The sequence below is a fragment of the Peromyscus californicus genome, unplaced genomic scaffold (genome assembly GCF_007827085.1).
Source record: "Peromyscus californicus insignis strain IS unplaced genomic scaffold, ASM782708v3 Scaffold_1__1_contigs__length_55948999, whole genome shotgun sequence".
Taxonomy (NCBI): Eukaryota; Metazoa; Chordata; class Mammalia; order Rodentia; family Cricetidae; genus Peromyscus; species Peromyscus californicus.
Window position 1 is genome coordinate 51,153,386 of NW_026294492.1, and position 21,177 is coordinate 51,174,562.

Sequence of the window (21,177 nt, forward strand, 5' to 3'; positions counted from 1 at the left end):
CTTGGCTGCAAGTATCTTTAACACCAGAATCATCTCACTAGCCCTCAGTTGTATCATTTTGTGTGTGTTCTTTGTGTGAATGTGCATGTGTGGAGGTCACAGGTCAAAGTTGGCATTTCATAAATTGATATTATACTCCAAGTTGACTTTATGGGCTATTGGGTATTGAAAGGCATCTCCAGACTCTAGAATTCCTGAAGATATGCCAATGGATATACCCTAAGGATAGGGGAGGCATTATGGCTTTCTATCTCAGCCAAATGGACAAAGTGTTTGCTCATCTGAAGTTCAGACAGTGGACCGTGCCTGGTTTACTTTTGCTGTGAGTACACAGGGCCTTGAGTCATTAAAAGATATTCTGTGTTTTTGATTGTGGTAACAAATCACATCCTCATAAATTCATGGCTGTATTGTCTACATATCGCTTTACTTTTCCTGTTTGTCATCCTGGCCCTATATAGTTCACTCCTTTTGTACTTTGTTTTACCTGAGATCAAGTTCAAATCCCTAGAAGCTGAATACTTCCCCCCTGAAGAGGCAAATCTGGATGCCATGATTTGACGAACATCAAAACATGATCCGTTATCCTGTCAAGGGTAACAAAATAATTGTTTGAATTTTTTCCTTCCCAAACTTTTAAATGAGGAACATTTTCAGCACCTGGGGTATTCAAACACAGGTTCTGAGTTGGGTTAACTACTGTCGTGAATCTGGTACCCTGTACCAAGTTCCAGTAAAGAGGTCCCTGGTTGCATCCTGGCTCAGTGTGGCCCCTCATGAAACCCCTGCCCCCTCCAGATTACACAAGTTGCCAAAGAAGCCTTTCTGCTGAAGGAGGCTTTGAAGGTGCAACAGGCTATCCTGGCTACCTCTTGGAGGAGGAGGCACTGAGAAGCCAAATGACAGTCTTGCTGCAGAGAATCTAGTTGCTATCGGCTCTGTGGAACACAGTCAGGTAATCGGACATAGAGAAAACTCTCTCTGTACGTAGAGGGATAGCTTGCTGGATCTAGCCTGGGCCAGGTGCCTCAGGGACATGTCCCTGCTCCAGCCATGTATGACCACTGAAGTTCGGGTTTTGATTTAGGTACAGAGGTGTGTGGTTGTGTCTTGCTATAAATTCAACTGATGCAAGCTCAGGGCTGCTGAGGAGACAGCTCAGCCATTCGGTCTCCTTCATTCACCTCTGCAAGATAAAGCCTTAGGGACCACCTTCCTCAGCCTGCAGGATGACTAGAACTCCTGCACTGGTATATCATCCTGGACATTACCAATTGTGCTCAGCTAGCCCCATCACACCATGACTCCCTACACTCTCCCTGTGATTCTCATACTCTGCAACACTTCACATGTTACAACTTCTGATATGCCACCTACATCACAAGTATCCACCAGGGAGTGTAAGCTCACTGTGAAAGGGAAACATAACTAGTGTGGAACATTGGGTGATGGCAAGAGGGTGGTAGATGGGCTTAGTAGATAGTTTTGAGCTTCTAGACCCAAAACTCAGTTATGGCAATGAACATGAGTACAGTGCAATATTTAATAAATCCAGGGAATGTTGTGGATAGAACATTCTGCATAGAATGCTCATCATTTTTTCTAGAGATAATTCAAAAACGTCTGAGCCTTCTGGAGTACGCAGAAGGTGTGACAAAGGCTGGCATTGTACTGGATCCAGATCATAAAGGGACAGACAAGGTAACCCTTTGACATTGGGAAATGTTCTGAGTGGGCCTTCTGGAGGTCCCAATATCAAATTTGATCCAATCATTATCTGTCAGCATCAAAACTCCCAAAGTTAGATTACACAGTGGTTTATTAACTTCAAATTTTTATATGCCCATGAGAAGAGACAATAGGTGCAGAGAGATACTGTATAGTACAAAGAACTTCTGAATTGAATTAGTTTGTATATGTGTGCTATTTATTCAGTCTTGTGTAGATCATTTATTCTTCATGGTGATCTTTTTTCTTTTTTCTGTTGTTGATAGCATTAACAGTTAGACATTTTATGGGACTTTTGTTGAATCTATAGCTCACATCTGTACTGACATAGTAGTGAATCTTTGTGTCTACAGTCATGGAATTCTATCCTTTTATCTACTTCCTTGATTCTTTTAATTACTAATTTGTAGTTTTACCTACAGGTGTTTGTTATATTTCTATGTTTGCATGGCTGTTTATCCATGGTGACATATAAATGATTTGGGGTTTGTGTTTTTAATTTACTGAATTTACTTATTTTATTTCAACTGTATGGGTGTTTTGCATCCATGTATGTATGTTCTCCATGAGTGTTTGGTGCCCATAAAAGACAAAAGAGGGCATCAGATCCTCTGCAAGATGATGTAGGCATGATTGTGCATCACCATATTAGATCTGGGGATAAAACTCATGTCTTCTCCAAGAGCAATATGTGGCCTTCACTACTGAGCCACTTCTCCACTCCTAGACTTGACAGATTATCAGAATTTTGTGTGTGTATGCAGAATCTCACACTGAAAACTGAATGTTCAGAGAGTTGAGGTTTGATTAAAAGTCTGTGTTTGGGCACTGGAGATCATTCAGTAGGTATCATAATCAGATTGACATGTGGGCAAAGATTGTTCCCTTTCATTGTAAATCTCCACAAGAGTGACCACAAATAACCACTGTGTCGAGTAAATACTAGTCTGTCTTGAAATCTCCTCTCCCAATGCCATTAATGTAAACCTCTTCTATTTAGTCTCCTTCAGAAAGCAGGGCCCAAAGTGGCCACATTCTTTGTCATAATAGCACTGGAATAGTCTCTATGGCCCTTACTAATATTCTCCACTAAATTCTCTTGAGAGGACCATCATTGTCTACATTTGTCTCTGCACCACTGCCTCCAAGCTCTTTCTAATATGGCCTACTATCCCTCCCTTAAAATATTCAGCCATTTTCTTAATCCAAATTGCCAAAGTCCACAATCTACCAACAAGCAGCATGGTCTGGCCTGTCACAGCTGTACCCTGTTCCCTGCACCAGTTTCTGTCTCTGTGTGTCCTATTGCTGTGAAGAGACAGCATGACTAAGGCAAGTATTTTAAAGGAAAGCATTTCATTACAGTTTCAGATGTTTATTCTATTATCATCATGGTGGGGAGCGTGGCAGCACCCAGGCAGCCATGGTAGCTGATACTTCTACCTCCAGATCCACATGCAGCAGGAAAAGAGAAAAGCAGTGGGCCTGGCTTTGGCCCTTGAAACCTAAAAGCTCACCCCCAGTGATATACGTCTTCCACCAAGACCACACCTATTCCAACAACTCCTCACCCCCTAATTTCTTTTTAGTAGTATCACTCCCTGATGACTAAGCTTTCAGACATATGGGCTAAGGGAGGCCATTATCATTCAAAACACCACATTTCTTCTCTTTTATTTCATTTTTTTGTACATAGGTCACTAATTTGTTGTTCCTACATTTTTGATGTCTCTCAGTCATTAAGAACTTCTTTTGATTTTCCACAAATGGTTATTTCTTTTTAAAGCAAGTTGTCAGGTAGGTGTCTTAGTTTTGGTTTATTTGCTGTCATGAGACACCATGAAAAAAAAATGCATATTGGGGAGATAACAGTTTATCTGGGTTACACTTCCATGTCATCAAAGGGAATCAGAACAGGAACTCAAACAGGGCAGAGACCTGGAGGAAAGAGCTGATGCAGAGGCCATGGGGGGGGGGGGTGCTCATTATTCTGTTGCTCCCTATGACCTGCCAAGTCTTCTTTCATATAGAACCCAGAAGGACAGCACTTATATTGTCAGCAGTTGAGGCAAGGGCAGTTCTTTGCTCAATAGGCCATTTTGTGCCATGAACACAAACTTCCAAATGGAAATGTCTTAGAAGCCCAACGTTCTCTTGGAATCAAATTATTTTTGCCAGGAGCAATTGTGTCTCATGTCAACAGAATTCTAAGTTATTTAAATGCCATCTTCTCTAGGTCTATGAAGATTACCTGTCCATCCGACCTATGTATCTGTAAATCTGGATAACCTAACTAAAATAACTATAGAGATGACAAGCATAGGTGACTATAAATCTATAAGTCTTATCTACCTAAATAACTTAAGGACTAAGGCTTCATGTAAACAAGGGAAAAGGTCTATAAGCAAACGTACGGTAAAGGACGATGACTTCAAAATTGTGACAATACACAAGATATGTATAACAGAGGTAGGAATGTATAGTGCAATATGCTATTTGACAAAAATCTTAAATATATATCAATATACAGAATATCCTAAAAAGAAGTAGAACATACATACAGTATGACAGATATAAATTTATATTTGTATCAATATACAAATATTTCAAATAAGAGTAGAAATATATATACATTATAACAAATATAGTTCTGTATTTGTATCAATATACAAATTATCTTTTTTTTTTGGTTTTTCGAGACAGGGTTTCTCTGTGTAGCTTTGTGCCTTTCCTGGAACTCACCCTGTAGCCCAGGCTGGCCTCGAACTCACAGAGATCTGCCTGCCTCTGCCTCCCGAGTGCTGGGATTAAAGGCGTGCATCACCACCACCTGGCCCAAATTTTCTTAAACAGGAATATAAAATAGTTTACATTAGTATAAACATATAAGAATTCATGACAGTGCAAATTATCTAAGGCTGCTATTTTACTAAATTTGTTTACTAGTATATACAACAATCTACCATAATATCGTCTTCCTATCCATTCTATTTCTTCTTTTCCCTTTTTCTGTGAGACACTTTTTCTTTTCTTAATGAGAATACTGAGTTTAATATTTTCTTCCACCCCCAACCCTAAACCACCATCCATAACCCTGAGATATATGAAACCTTAGGGAGAAGGGGCGTCATTTTCTTAGAATTGATTCCTGCGGTTTAGGGGATGATGGTATCTCTGTTGGGTACTGTAAGAAAGCTCAGATAGTTAAATCTCAGTTAGAGTAACTGTAGATTCCACAGCAAGTCTCAGAGTAATGGGTAAGATTGTTTGAAATTTTGGCAAGAGTGTAGTATGATGATGATTACCATGGCATTAATCTAGTTTGGATAGAGTTGTTGTTGGGGCTCCATCTTCCTTCTGGAGACTTCAGAGATTGCTATTGGAAAAACTTATTTTTTATCAAAATGAAAGTTTGGATTTAAAGATGACATGACATGTAAGAAACGATTCTGAGAAATCAAGAGTAAGAGAATCAGAATCGTGAAGACAATGGTCACTTTTTATTGGTTTCCTTCTGACCCACACCAGAGGGCTCTTCTGATATGGGACTGAAGAATCTCTCAACCTTTTCTTTTAGCAATATGCTTGGGTTTAGAGAAGGAGTGAGCCAATTCCATCTCCAAAGCCAGCTTGGTTTATAATTGAATTGGAACCACAACTTTTCTAGATTGATAGAGATATAGATGTTGGACAGTGAGATTTTACCCTGTGTAGATTGGTACCAATAGATTCTTTCTTTCTGTTGTAAACATCTGGATATCCAAGGCCTTATGATTTCTGGAAGATGGGTATTTCCATTATCCTGGAAAGACAAAAACAGAACCCTATCCCAACCTTTGATTGTCAACTTTTTCTTACAATTCATAGAGATGTCACATTGGTGGATGAGCTTTTACTTCTCCTCATCAAGGGGTTTATCCTGTTTGAATCAAATTTTTATTAATTTTGTTGGTATCCATAGCTTTTCTTCTCCTGCAGAAACAAAAGCAAAACCCCTTCCCCAATGTTGGACATATCCAGGTTTCCATTCTGAGGTCAACACATCTTTGAAATAAACCAGTTGGTTTATCTCAGGATTTTTGTCTGTTGTCCAATGTCTCTCTGCAGCTGTTGTTCCTTTCTCATCAGCATTGATAAAATTCAAGATTAACAGAGCACTATGGAATCTATTTCTAGGAGTCATTGTTACCAGTTGCTGTTTATTTAGCATATACTTTAAAGTTCAATTGGATCTTTCTATGACTGCTTGGCCTGTAGGATTGTGTGGTATACCTGTAACATGCTTTATATTGTAATAAGGAAAGAACTGTCTCATTTTATTGGAGACATATGCTGGGGCATTGTCTGTCTTAATTCGTACAGGTATTCCCATGATGGTCATAACTTCTAGTAGGTATGTAATCACTGAATCAGCCTTTTCAGAACTCATCGGAGTTGCCCACTCTAATCCTGAATAGGTGTCAATGGTATGGTGTACATAGTTTAATCTTCCAAATTCTGCAAAATGAAACACATCCATCTGCCAAATTTCATTTCTTTGTATACCTTTTGGATTGCTCCCTGCAGGTAATGGAGTTTGGTTATAGAAGGAACAAGTAGGACATTTTTTTTTCACATTATCCTTAGCTTGTTGCCAAGTGATGGAGAAATCCTTCTTCAAACCTTTGCTATTTACATGGTGTTTCTTATGAAATTCTGAGGCTTCTAGCACATTACCTATTAGTAACTGATCAATCTCATCATTACCTTGTGCTAGAGGTCCCAGCAGACCTGTATGGGATCTGATATGTGTTTATATACATAGGACGTTCCCCTTTTATGATGATTTCCTGCAATTGTATGTATAATGAAGTTAATTCTGTATTATCAGGAATAAATTCAGCAGTTTCAATATGTAAAACAACTCTCTCTACACATTGAGAGTCAGTGATTATACTGAGGGGTTCTGTGAAGTCCATCCATACCATAAGAATGGCATATAGTTCTGCCTTTTATACAGAGTTGTATGGACTTTGTACCACTTTACCTAAGTCTCCTGATTTGTATCCTGCTTTCCCTGATTTATTTGCATCAGTATAGAATGTGAGGACTCCAGAAATTGACTTTTGTCATACAATGTAAGGAAGGACCCATTCAGTCTTCTTTATGAATTCTATTCTTTCACTTTTGGGATAATGATTATTAATCTCTCCCAAAAAGTTACTGCAGGCTCTCTGCCAGTATTCATTATCTTTCCATAGTGATGAAATTTCCTCATTAGTTAAAGGTACTCCAATTTCTGCTGGGTGCATTCCTGTCAACTGGTGAAGTCTTAATTTACCTTTTTGAATCAGATCAGAAATCTTTTCTATATAAGTCTTTAATTTCTTATTTGGTTTATGTGGTAGGAATATCCATTCCAATATAATATCTTCCCTCTGCATCAAAATACCTGTGGGGGAATATCTTGATGGGGAATATGACAAGAATGCATTTAAGTTTTGGATCCACATGATCCACATGTGCTTCTAGAATTGTCTTTTCTACTAGAGCCAATTCCTTCTCAGCTTCGGCTGATAATTCTGTTGGACTATTTAATTCTTTTACTTTTGTAGTCCATCTTTGGTATTCCCATGATACCCAGTAAGTTGGAAATGCTTCCGAACAACTTTTGAAAATCATTAAGAGTCTTCAATCGATCTCTCCTTAGTTGTACCTTTTGGCGTCTATTTTTTTGTAGCTCTATCTTATATCCTAAGTAATTAATAGAATCTCCAATTTGTATTTTTTTTCAGGAGCAATTTGCAGTCCCCAGTGAGGCAAAACTTTTTTTTACTTCTTCAAACATGCTTTCTAATGTGTCTAACTTTGGTTTGGCTAATAGGATATCATCCACATCCTATTAATATAAATTATGGATTGTGGAAAATTTACTTGAATTATTTCTAATGGTTTTTGCACAAAGTATTGGCACAAAGTAGGGCTGTTTAACATTCGCTATGGGAGGAGTTCCATTGATATCACAGTATAATTAGGTACTGTGAAGGGAAATGTTTCTCTATCATTTTCTTGTAAGGGTATGGTAAAGAAACAGTCCTTTAAGTCAATAACTATTATAGGCCATTCTTTGGGTAGCAGAGAGGGCAAGGGCATCCCAATCTGTAGGGAGCCCATTGGCTGAATTACTTTATTAATAGCTCTCAGATCTGTCAGCATTCTCCAATTACCAGCCTTTTTTAAAAATAACAAATAGAGGAGAATTCCAAGGGCTGGTAGATTCTTCAATGTGTTGAGCATTTAACTGTTCTTGAACCAGCTGTTCTAAAGCTTATAGCTTCTCTTGTCAAAGGCCATCATCCAACCCAGACAGGTTTATTAGTTAGCCATTTTAAAGGTAAGGCAGTTGGTACTTCTGAGAGTTCAACAGCAGTTGTGCTCTGTTTGTGTACAGCCTGAATAGTTGGTGACTGTTTTTTATAGCATGTTATGATATTATTCCTTGAAACATGTGTTGATCTGTATTCCTTTTCTAAGAGTGTAGGAATTTTAATCTGGGTATTCCACTGTTGTAACAGATCTCGGTCCCAAAGATTTACTTCTACATTTGCTACATATGTCTTCAGCCTTCCTCTCTGTCCTAGTGGCCCTATGCATTCAACCCATCTCGAACTGTGTTTTATCTGAGATAGGGTTCCAATCCCTAGAAGTTGGACATCTACCTCTTGAAGAGGCCAATTGGGATGCCATGGTTTTGTTGTAATTATAGTCACATCTGCACCTGTGTCTACCAGGCCCTCCAGAACCAGGCCATTAATTTGAATTGTAAGCTTTGGTCTTCGTTCACTTATGGAAGTCAGCCAAAATATTTGTTTTATTGTGTTCTTTGGCAATTGTAATTCATCTATCAGAGCTGTTTTATCATCCATTGCAGTATCGGTTTTTACATTAGGCATTGGTTTATTCAGTTGTCCTGGGGAGGAATTTCTTCCACAGTGGCTGGAAAGGTTTGTACCACGTTTGATTTGGGGGCCTGCAAGAGGCCCCCTGGGGCGACAGGTTGTGGTGTGTTTACCCACCAACCCCACAGCTCCCCAGGGTTTTCTTGAGTGTGAGCAGCAGGAAATACTAGATAGAAGGATTTATATTGTCAAGAATATTGTGGAGATAAATAGAAAATAAAGGATAGCCTCGATAGGGCCTGGAACCTTTTCCAATGGGCCCTGACTGTCTCTGCCCCTGGGTATTTGTAGAGATGCCAAGGGGGTGGAGCAAAAGGCCTCCCCCCAGCACAGCCAAGTGCAGACCATCTCAGACACCTGCACTCAGGCCCATGGTCCTAATCATCCTCTATGGGGACATGCCTGGTAAAGCCAAAAGGAACCCAAAAATGGGCTCCCACAGCGCCCCCTTTCTTAATATATAAAAAATAACTCATTATTAATGGCTTACAGCAATTTTCATGGCTGTTACACCTTCCAGTATGTGAGTAGAAGATGATAAAGGTGGCATTTCTCTTTGGAATTAGGTCCAAGGTGACTACAGCAGTCTTAGCTGCCTCAAGCCCTTTCTAAACCAAAAACCCTTAAGGCAACTACAAACTTAAAGAATCCCTTAGCTTCATCATTACCATTAACAGGTTAACATAAATATTGGAATATACATAGTCACAATCTCCCAGTCTTACAACACAAAGCAAACTCTTAACAGAACCATTTGAATTAGCATATATGGTGCTATATATAGTTAACAATTTTCTCCGTCTTACAACTTTATCTCTTAATCATTTGAATTTTCTTGCTAACAGAACATAGGAAAAATTTCAATGTATTCACATCAAACTTAAATATTTCCTTAACTCCACAAAACCAGGGTGCATTAATATCAATAGGTTATACATAATTTCTGCAAACAGACATTCAACCTTAATTCACTCATAACTCCTCCTTTTCTTTATATTTCTTAAACAAAATCTCAAACCAAGTTAGAGGAACCCAAACTTACACAATTCCTATAAACCCATATTGAAATGCGGTATTCTCAATCTAACCATTAACACTTTGAAAACTTTTAGCAAAACATCCAAAAGCAGTTTCATAAAACTCTTTACACTTTAAAAATAGTCTTAGTATACCCATTTGCATTTCTTGCTAACAAAACATGACATTAATCCATTCAAACAATTTTTTAAATTAAGTAGACTAAGGAGTATTAACTCTCCCTTTTCTTTATAATTTTTAAGTAAACTCACAAGCCTAGTTAGAAAACCCAAACTTTTCCCTTTAAACAGTTCCATTTATAACACAAAACCAGTTCCATAAGTCATTCCATTTTTACATAAACATTTCCACAAAACAATTGCATTTTAAACACAGAACAATACATGAATCACCAGCATATATGCATACACAAAACTGCATCTTGAGTCAAGGTAGAAACAATAAATTTCTTCATTTAAACAGTTCCATTTTTAACCTAATTCCAGAAAACAGTTCCTAGGTCATTACTATAAATAAACTCAAAATTGTCCCATTGCAATGAAATCTCTGTTGTTCATTTCATCTCTTAAGTCCCAAAATTCAAATGATAAATTCTGGTACTAGCCTTCCAAATATGAAGAAATCCATAACTAAAATCTTTTTGTAGTTTTATCTCATTTTTTTTTTTTGGTTTTTCGAGACAGGGTTTCTCTGTGTAGCTTTGCACCTTTCCTGGAACTCACTTGGTAGTCCAGGCTGGCCTCGAACTCACAGAGATCCGCCTGGCTCTGCCTCCCGAGTGCTGGGATTAAAGGCGTGCGCCACCACCGCCCGGCATTTTATCTCATTTTAAGTTCAAAAAGTTCAAACAAGAAATAAATTCTGGTATCAGGCTTTCACTTCCAAATATGAAGAGACGTTTTACAACTAAAACTTTTTGCAGTTAACAATTTTAGTTCAAACAAGCGTCTCTACAACTTTTGCTCACACAGACAGAGATCTATTTAGGTACAGTAGTATTCTAAACCGCACCATTTTTGAAGTTAGCTCAGGTTTTTCTGTGTTGCATTGATTTTCCACAGATCTCAGCTCCAGATGTGCTGGTTATGGCGTCTGCCATTCTTAGCTTCTTAGTGGCTTATGGAACTTTTGAAACCATTCAGACTGCCTACTTTGCAGTCTACTATCTTCTGTGTCTCAGATTCTTTTATCATATACATTAAGCATAGATTCACACTCAATATTTACACTTTCACAAACTCACATAAAACATGTGCTTAAGCATAAACTCACACTCAACATTTACACATTTTTACAAACTCACATATAACATATTAACATCTACTTATTTATACTTTTTAAGGAAACTATAGAACTACTTTAGCAAATATATTTCTTATTACTTCTTATATTCATTCCATCTTATTTAAACTTACATTTACAACTAGCATCTTACAAGCTTATTACTACATGTCTTAAGATTACCTTAGATACTTCTTGCAAGCTTATATTCTTAAAGGAACTCTATAGGTCTATTTTACAAACTTATATAGGGCTACCATTAGCATATATCTAATTTAGCAAACACCCAAAGATTTCTTAACACAGAGATCTAACAAGAGAATAATTTCTACAACTCACATATCTTATTTTCATCTTTTTCTACTTCTTACTCTTAATTATTTTCACTATCTCTATTAAAAGATTCTCTTAACTAGACAGGAAGTATGTACATCATTTCTAAAGTTTAGAGTTTATAGTAAGCTTTGCTATACAACACTGGGATTTAGTGAGTGTTGTCATTATAGAGTTGTGATACTTGTTGCTAGGAGACTGTAACATTCTTGGGAAGAAGCCACACCCCAAAGTTGCCAGTTCTCTTAGCCCTTCCGGAACCGGCAGAGATGCACTGTCAGCGGTAAACGGGTTTTAGCTAGAGGCTGTCCCTTTACCCAAATTCATAATAGTTCCCCTAAGTGCTTCAATTCAGACAAACATTTCTATTACAGCAGTACTTTTGGTTTGTTCTACCAGAAAACTTCACTTCATGCTGAGAGTGAAATTACCATATTTAGCTGCTGTAAAGCTCTTTGTCAAAGACTGCACAGCTATTAGGTGGTTTAAAGTATTTTTCTAAAGGAGCTAGTAGAGCCAAAAGCAGCACAGCTCCAAACTCTATTTCCTCACTGTTTGCATTAACCAGTGACAAAACCTCAGCAACATTAATTGAGCCACTTTCATTCTGGTTCCTTTATAGGAACGTCATTGGAGCTGACCCTTCCTTAGTTCCACGCTCCTTACCAGACGCTCCAGTAATCACCGAGCTTCATTCTCCTCTTGTGAAAACACACAAACATGTCCTTGACCCCATATTAGAACAGGATCAGGACCCTTCCATAATCCCGAGGAGGGATCTTTCCATTTCACTTGAGCAAAAGTTGCTTGGGTGCCACTGTGCCAAAATCTGATTCTGACTATGCTCTCCCACACCACTACAATAAACTTTCTCCTCCACCATACTTAGGAGCAGTCATGTCCTTTTCTTATTTCTTTTCCTCATTCAAGCACACCCAATGATACAGTTCAAAATTATGAAGTTTGCTCCATTAGTTCATATACCATGAAATTAGGCATTCATTTAAGCATTCACTAAAGGATCAGGAGAATAGACTGCGTTTCAGTCAGATCCTGTGAAAGGACAAGTCCCAAAGTTCCATGGCTGGCCTGGAAGTCTAAAGGTCTAGACACGATTAGGTCTTTGTGGCCAAGATGTGTCCAGCAGAAAATTCTCTCTCTCCCGCTTATAAAATCTCTTTGACAGGGACTTTATTGCCAGAGTCCAGCTCTGTCGAGGTTCAGGCCCAAAAGTGGAGGTGTGGAGTTGGTGAGGGAAGCAGACTGATAGGATCTGAGGCTGAATCTTAACAGCTGCTGTTTATTTCATTAGTAACTGTGCAGAATTACTAGAGTGATGCAGAGTGGAGCAAACCTTTAATCTTAGCACTCTACAGCAGAGGCAAACTTTTCTTTATGAATTTTAGGCTAGTCTGGTCAGCAGATCAAGTTCTTGTCCAGTCAGGGCTGCAGAGTGAGACCCTGGTAAAGAAAATGAAACAATAGAAGCATGATGTAAAAATAAGTATTCTTAATTTGCTTTACTTATTTTCACTAATGATGCAGAAGTCAGAGAAAACAAATCTGTAGACTGTAACACGAATCTTCAAAGGTCTTATTAATAAAAACAAAGCCAGAGCTAAGTATTGGGGTGAACGCTGAATGATCAGAGAAACAGAACAAGCCCCATCCAACCTCACCTTGCCAATTCCTGAGCTGATCTTGTTTCATCAGACTGAAAGCTTCTGAGTCCTCATGCGAATGGATCTCAGCTGAACTGCTGCTGAAAGCTAAATGTTTAAAAAAGACTCTAGTTCCTGGTCTTCATGCCTTATATACCTTTCTGCTTCCTGCCATCACTTCCTGGGATTAAAGGCATGTGTCACCATGCCTGGCTCTATCCAGTATGGCTTTGAACTCACAGAGATCTGGATGGATCTCTGCCTCTGGAAGGCTAGGAGCAAAGGGGTTTGTGTGTGCTCTCATTTTCTGGCCTCTATGTCTATCTAGTGGCTGTTCCGTTGTTATGCCCAGATTGTGACCCCAAAGAGACCACCGAAGACCTTGGATGTCCAGAATGCAACAGCAAGGTTTATTGTAGATACAAGTCTAGACAGGGAACTCATTCCTACACCCAATACAGTGAGGCAGGGAGGAGTTGCTCTTTCTTTGTGTGGCTAGCTTTTGAAAGGCAAAAACCACAAGCCCTTCAGGGGGTTTGGGGGCATTTTTGCATGGGTGTAACTCAGATTGGTTTATTTTTATCTCTGTTCTCTTTTAATTGGGTGAGGGTATGTAACCTTTGAATTTACTGGTTGGTGGTTACAATTATCACTTTGGGGGCAGTCCAGCACAAGTCCCAGGCTTTGTCCTTGAGCCTGGGGGCTGACTGGCCAAGCATGTACTGACTGTGGGGACTGGCTCAGTGGTCCAGGCTCTGTCCTTGAGCTGCCATGGGGACTGGCTGGCCTAGCAAATCATGCACATAACTCTAAGTTGGTGAGGGGCCCCAGACAGTAAACATCTGGCTGAACTTTGAGCAGTCAGAGTACATACAGAAAGAGAACTACTGCAAGGACTATGTCTTTTGTTCATGGCCCTCCCAGAAACTGCTTGCTCAAGTCTCAGGAAACTGAAATTGAGGTCTGATCTCTGAGAGAAGACTGAGCAGCCTGTTATGGCATCTGCTTGGTCCTTGCACTGTTTTCTGACCCCAGATAAGTTTATTAGGGTGCACAATATATTGGGGGACATGATATCACCACAGTAGACTCAAATGGGCAAATATATATATATATATATATATATATATATATATATATATATATATATATATATATATCTGTTTATTTAAATATATAAATTATATTTAATTTAGTCATTAGAGTATTGAGGCTCTCTAGTAAATATAGTTATAAGTAAAAAGCTCAGTCTGATCCCATAGGGTTTACTTCTCTAAATCCTGTATTTACATTGCTAGGCCTTTTCCACAGAATAACAGTTTAAGAGAGTGCATATTAGTGTACAGTTTTTTTAATCACTTTTTTTTTTTACAAAAATGAAAATCATAGCACGTTTTCTACAGCACACCTGAGGTATTGATAGCCCAGAAAGTGGCAGGTTTCCTTTGTCCTTTCTCAGCAAAACCTAATTCCCCAGAAGAGAGTCCCCCTGAGGGCAGGAATAGTTCAGGGAAGACTTTGCAATCCAGCCACAAGTTCTGCATGAATGTCAATCTCTGCAGGACTGGGGCAGTTGTGTGCCTGGTGTGAAAGCTAGGGATGCCAATCCTTGGTCTCCCTCACTTCACAGCACTGTCCCTAAGGGAGCTGTTTAGATCACTTAGGCCTCAGTAGCCAGTCAGGACCTCCAGATGAACTGCCAATCAGAATGGGGAGGGCACTTCCGGTCCGCCCTCCAGGATGGTTTGTGGCTCAGGGCTTAAGTGTGGGTCTCCTGTACTGTGTGCTGGGCTGTGATCACTGCTGCTGGGAGCCATAAGGAGACAGTGTGAGCATGGAATCTGCCATGGTGAGTGAGTGGCGGCCATCCCACGTGGGGAGAAGGCGCGGGAGCCAGTGTGGGTCCCCCCCCCTCGGGGGCTGTGGAAATGGCCTCAGGACACAGTGTCTGGAGTGATTCCCTTTGGTCCTCTGAGGTCCCTGCAACTCCCAAGCAGCAGTAGGACCTCTGAGTGATTTATCGCTGAGGTTGGCGCCTTCACAGAGCATGGGAGAGGGTGAGCCTTTGTGCGGGAATATCCTAGTCACCATGCTTTGCATGATCATGGTGATCATGATGATCATTTTTTTATTTCATTTAGTAAAAACTGTGGGCAGGGAAGGCAGATTTGCTAACTTGCAGAGCCTTGGTCACCCTAGTGTCTTCTAAAAGTTCTGCACTTGTCACTGAATATTCAGGTGTAGGATCAGTCTGCAGCTAATTCTGTGTAGGCGTAGAGTCTGTGTCATTAACACATTTGCATGTAGATGCCAGGGTGGTCCAGTCATTGTTAGTTTTTCGGCTGCGTTGTGTGCTTACCCTGCAAGGAAATGCCACGAAACACGACAGAATCCGCTAACAAGAGTTTTATTAAAGGGACAGAGAGTGAACAGGCCTGCGGGAAACACGTGTGTGGAGAAGAAGGAACCGGGAACATGGCGCCAGATTTTAAAGGCTGGGCGTGGACAGATCAGCGTCACTACTACACGCAAGCGCGCAGACCACATGGCCACGTTGTGCCTTACGTGGCTAGTGGGACGTCATGGATCTTGGTCACGCGAGATGCCCTGACCCGGAAATGGCTATCTGGACCTGGACCTAGCTAGGCGGAAGTGTCCACCAGGCATATGCATACACGCCTGACCATGGGGGCTTATTGTAAATCTTTCAGTCATGAGTGTCAGTAAGGCCAGATTTACTATGATTCCTGGCCTCATGTGGCAAAATTGACTCTATATTTATTGTGTTCTAATTTCTAAGTTTGCTCTCATGTTCTGTTCTCTTTATTCTTTGCCAGACTGCACAATCCCCCCTCCCCCATAGGTTTTCTCTGTGTAGCCCTGGCTGTCCTGGACCTCACTCTGTAGACCAGGATGGCCTCAAACAGCCAAGTGCTTCATTTAACGGTGTGTGCTGCCACCACTGCCCAGTTCATTGCAGTCTTTATTGCATTTTCATTCAAAGTTTGAAGTCAGGTGGTGTCACAGTGTTTATGTACTGTTTATTCAGTCGTGTGTTGATCAATTTTTCATTCATCATGTTATTTTTGTTTCTCATGCAATTTAATTTGTAGCATAAATTGTTCGACTTTAATTGAACTTTTGCTCTATCTGTAGCTCAAATTCTGCATTGTCATTATATAATATTGACATAATAGACACATGGTTGCTTTCTACTCAAGGTTAGACCTGCTCCCTGCTAAGGAAGCCCATCCTCCATTAGGCACAGTTCCCAGTGGGGTCCTCAAGTCTCCATGGTTAAATGGGCACTGTTACACTCTTTCCTAAAAAGACTTTTTAATTTGGTTTGCATTTATGTAGGAGGAGATGGTGCCTGTGTCTCCATGCAGCTAGGGAACAGAGGAAGGAATTCCATGACCCCAACCAGAGACAGCTGAATCCATGGACGAGTTTCCCCAACTGACTGTAACCGTTGAAGCCAGTTGTTGTCATCCAGGTCATTCTCCTTCTCCTCAGTCCCCAACACAAGATGTTGCTTGGCCCCATTTTCTCCCAATTGAGTCTGGTCTGGACTGTGATCAGACAGATTTGTGACTCTCCATGTTTGCTGGACTGAAGTCTTTTGGGTTTAATTTGTTAAAATGTTTAAATCAGTGGTAGTGTTGCTTGCTATTAATCCCGGCACTTGAGATGCAGAGGCAGGCAGATCTGTGAGTGTGAGGCCTGCCTGGTCTACAGAGTGAGTTCCTAGGACAGCTGACTGTTACATAGAGAAACCCCATCTGGAAAAACAAAAACAAAAAGAGTTGCCTTGGTCATAGTGCTTCACAGCAAGGGAAGAGTCAGTAAGACAGGTCATGTAGTATTTTGTTATATTATGTCTGTATTCTCCACATGTCCTGGGAAATCAATTAAGGCCAAATGAAAGAGTAATGTGCTATGGAATATTATCTTAACTGGACAAAGATTTGTTACCTTTGTTTATGATGTGGAATATTGTCTTATGTGAAGATGTTATATTTGTATCTGCTGCATTTGTTTAATGATGTGAGGATGTGTTACATTTGTTTATCCTGCATTTGTTTAATTATGAAGAGATGTGTTGCTGTTTAACTTTGCCTGCCTAGGCATCTGAGTGGTAAATAAAAAGCTGAATGACCAATACCTGGGCTGAAGAGGAATACACAGGGCTGGTGGGCAGAGAGAATAAACAGAAGCAGACAGATATCTATGCTCCAGAAGAAAGAGAGGGAGGAAGAAAGGAGAGAATGAGGAAGAAAGAGAGGGACACACCCAGGGCCAGGAGCCTGGCAGCCGCCAGCCAGACATGGAGAGAGCAGGAAACATATCCAGAAAGAATGAAAGGTACAAAGCCCCGGGGCATAAGGCAGATAAAGAGAAACAGGTTAATTTAAGTTGAAAGAGCTAGCCAAAGACGAACCTAAGGTAGGCCAAGCATTCAAAACTAATAATAAGTCTCTATGCCATGGTGTGGGAAGTTGCTGCTGTCTCCCTTAAAAGCACCTGGTACATTCGGTGTTTCAGTGTGGGGCATGGAATTTCCACAAACATCCTGAGAAAGCTGAAAAAAAAAGGAAAAGAAAACAACAACAACAACAACAAAAAACCCGGATACAGCTCCTTTAAGAGGTTCTGCTGTACATAATAGCATTTAAAGAGCCCTTTTCACCTGTGTACATTCAAACAGTATTGGGACTATCACATAATGTGGGGATCTTTGAAATCAGACTAAATGCATTGTCTATCATGGTTTGACTTGAGCCTGTCATGACCTGTGTCAAAATGTTGAGGGTTGAATGAAAAATGTTCCAGGTAGTGTGCTGAGTTTGAGCATTTGTCTTTGGTCTGAGCCTTCATTGGTGACTTACAATCACAATTGTGACTTAGAGTCACAATTGGTGACTTCTCCTTAGGAGGAGGATCCTTTGTGGAGGAATATAGTCTCACCACATTTTTTTGTTTTGTTGAAAGTGAGCAGCCCCTTCCTTCTCATGTAGGCATGCCATCACCAACATTCGAGACTCCATTCTTAAATAATGTAAGGAAAAGTAGAAGCATTTGCTTTTCCTTGTCAAAATCCATATTTGTTGCCTGATATTTTTATGTTTATATATTTGGCAGATTGAATCAGGTTTTTGTACATGTCAGGCATTTGCTCTTGTGCTGAACTTTACCCCTGTCATGACTTTTGAACTTTGGCATTGGTGTCATTTTTCAGAGCCAGAATGCATTCATTCATGAAATTAATAGTGATCTCCTGAATCACTGAATTGTCGATGTGTAATACTGTCCCTACCTTTGTGTATGGTTTTACACTTTTACATTATTTTCAAATGTGTGATCTTATCTGTTGACCCATCTGTCTATCCATCCCTTTTGGTGTTTGTTTTACCGTTTTAGGATCAGCATTTACTTTACTAATGTTCTTGAGAACTCATTGATCTGTCAGACAGCAACTGAACAAAAATGCTTTGCTTCCTGGGAATGATCAGCCTTACAGTTCAATAGACAAATATAGAACTGGCGTGAATGTTTTACTCTAGGGAGAAATTTGGAGTGAGGCCTGAGTGCTTTCTGGTTTTTTTTTTTTTTTTTTTGGTTAGAGACAGGGTCTCACTGTGTACCTTTGGCTGTCCTGGCAATCTCTACATAGACCAGGCAGGCTCAGAAATCACAAATTTTACCTGTCTCTGACTCCTGAGGTTTGGGATTAGAGTTGTGCACCACCCACCCTTATTGTCTATCCTTTCTTGAAGTTAATAATTTTGATAAAGTTCTGCTGATGTATACTAAATAGTGTTACTCTGTTTGCATGTCTCTCTGTATATATTCCTAGACATTTCTCCTGCTGTGCCGTATTCTATTCTGTAGATACTGGAATGGAAGGTGTCATTCTCTCTTGATGTTTCCTTTCAAAATGAGTTGGTGACTGCATTTGAAATTCTATGACCCATGTCATAGAATACATTGATACAGAATTATGTAAATATATTCTCAATGAAGTGTATATTTACAATGCAGTCAGTCTCACCATTTCTATTATGTACATATATGGGATACTTTAGGATGCAGTGACCTATGGGAATGTGCATGTGAACTTCACTCATGAAGAGTGGGCTTTGCTGGATCCTTCCCAGAAGAGTCTCTACAAAGATGTGATGGTGGAAACCTACTGGAACCTCGCTATTGTAGGTAAGAATATGAGCTTTCTGTCAGTTTTTAACTTAATGGAAGAAGCCCTTCTTGGAGATTGGTGCCCTCCTATAATTTTGAATGTTAAAGAAGAAAAGTTCTGGTGAATATATCAGGCATTGTTCTAAGGTTCATGTAAGACAGTACTTTCAATTGTTCGTAATTTCCAGTAATATATCACATTGTCTGGTGCTGTATTTTAGGGTACAAATGGGAAGACCACAATATTGAAGAACATTATCAAAATTCTTCAAGACATGGCAGGTAATTTTCATGTGCAAGCTGATTTATATGTATGTCTGTGATAAGTACTGGATTCCTGGTTGCTGGGTTCCTCCATCACTGATGCAATAAGACAAATCAAACCAAATTAATAAATCCGGATTTAATAAACAGAGCATAGCAAAGCAGAGCACTCCAGGGGCTCTCAGGATGTCAGGAGACAGAACAGGAGAGCACCCATGGCAGCTCTATGGGCCAGGTCTTAAATAGCCAGTAGGCATGGGCATGGTCCCAGACATCTCTGGGGGAGGAGCCACCAATGGTGGGCTTTCTGGAATGAGGCCACATCAGCTGGAAATTGTAAACATCCCAACTTTATTTTGGGTATATATGGGAGCAGGTTCAAGTCTATCTACTTCCTGCTAGGATGGGACCATGTGCAGAGGGGGGAGTTTTGAGTCAGGTGGACCCATGCTCAGCAGGGGTATGGGTGGAGAAGCATGTGGATAGCAGCCATCCAGGAGACCTCATGCATCTGTTCTTGAGGTGGAGAAGGTGGGTTGCTAGGAGAAAAAAGAATAACTTTTTATCACTGTCCTTATGAACAGGGATAGCCATTGGTAGTAGGAAGACTGCCAGAAAGAATGCAACTGAGAAGTGTCCTGGTTGTACAAAAGAGTCAAGGGTGAATGAGTGAGGCATGAGGGCAGATATGCCCTTAATTGGGACATCTTGGAAAACAAGGTTTCAGTTGCTGGGTAGGTGCCCACTTGTGCCTGGAGAAGTGGTACCAGCAATGAAGTCCCAGGAGCTTGGGGAGATGGCATGCCAAATCTAGGGATGATGTGTTCCAGGAGTACTGGAGCCATGTATCTTCTGTTTTTCTGGAAGTTGGGAGAGCATCCATCCTGTCAATGTGTCAATAAGAGTTAAGAGATATGGAGCCTTTTTATGAGCAGGCATGTGGGTGAAATCCACCTGTTAGTATTTGTCCAGTTGGCGTTCTTTTTGGTGGTTGGCATCCTCAGAGCTGTTGCAGGAGCTGGTGTATCTGCAGGGCCCCCTGTGGGTTTGGCCTTGGCCCTGGCAGGAGGAGTGAACCTACAGAATATGCTCAAAAATGGGTGGGGTCAAAAATAGGCTCTAGACACTGATATTATTTTCCATCAGGCCAGACTTTTTTACAAAGTAGCCAAGCCCTTTTCCCAGGAACCTTCAGGTGTCCATAAAACTACTGGAACAGATTTTCATCTTGGTGTCATACTAAAAAGCTATGGCTTTGGCTTAAAAGGTATGAATATTTTTAAGTCTAAATTCACTGAACAAAGGAGGTTGTGTGATTGCAGAAGGGATTTGAACATGCCTGCAGGGGTCTATATCCTTTCTAGTGCTAACCTAGCTCTAAAAGCTGGACCAATAAAATCCACAGAAATTTAAGGACCCCTGAAGACTATTTTTAATCAATGGTTTATCAGTTTGTCAAAACTGCATATATCAAAGTTAAAACTTTGAACCTCTAAAGTTATATCTGAAACCAGTTTATCCTGTACCATGCAGTATGTGAATGAGGTACACCTGTCTGTATTTTTAACAGGAAATGTACTAATGAGCTACTAAGGTGGTTGTAGGTTTGGGGTTTGGGGTGCTGTTAAAATGGTAAATCTATTAGTACCCTGGTCACCAAACACCATCAGAACTGAGAAGGATAAGTAAATGAGCAGAAGTGAGCCAGCTTTCCAGTTACCCAGGCAGTCCCAAGTCTC

General features: G+C 40.2%; 1 protein-coding gene across 1 annotated transcript; it reads left to right on the forward strand.

Annotated features, from left to right (window-relative positions):
- Nucleotides 1-14,813: 14,813 nt before the first annotated feature.
- LOC128115148 (zinc finger protein 120-like) lies at nucleotides 14,814-19,460 on the forward strand. Its single transcript, XM_052745648.1, has 3 exons — nucleotides 14,814-14,828; nucleotides 19,066-19,192; nucleotides 19,396-19,460. The coding sequence occupies exons 1-3, from the start codon at nucleotides 14,814-14,816 to the stop codon at nucleotides 19,458-19,460; spliced, it is 207 nt and encodes a 68-aa protein (XP_052601608.1).
- The last annotated feature ends 1,717 nt before the right edge of the window (nucleotides 19,461-21,177 follow it).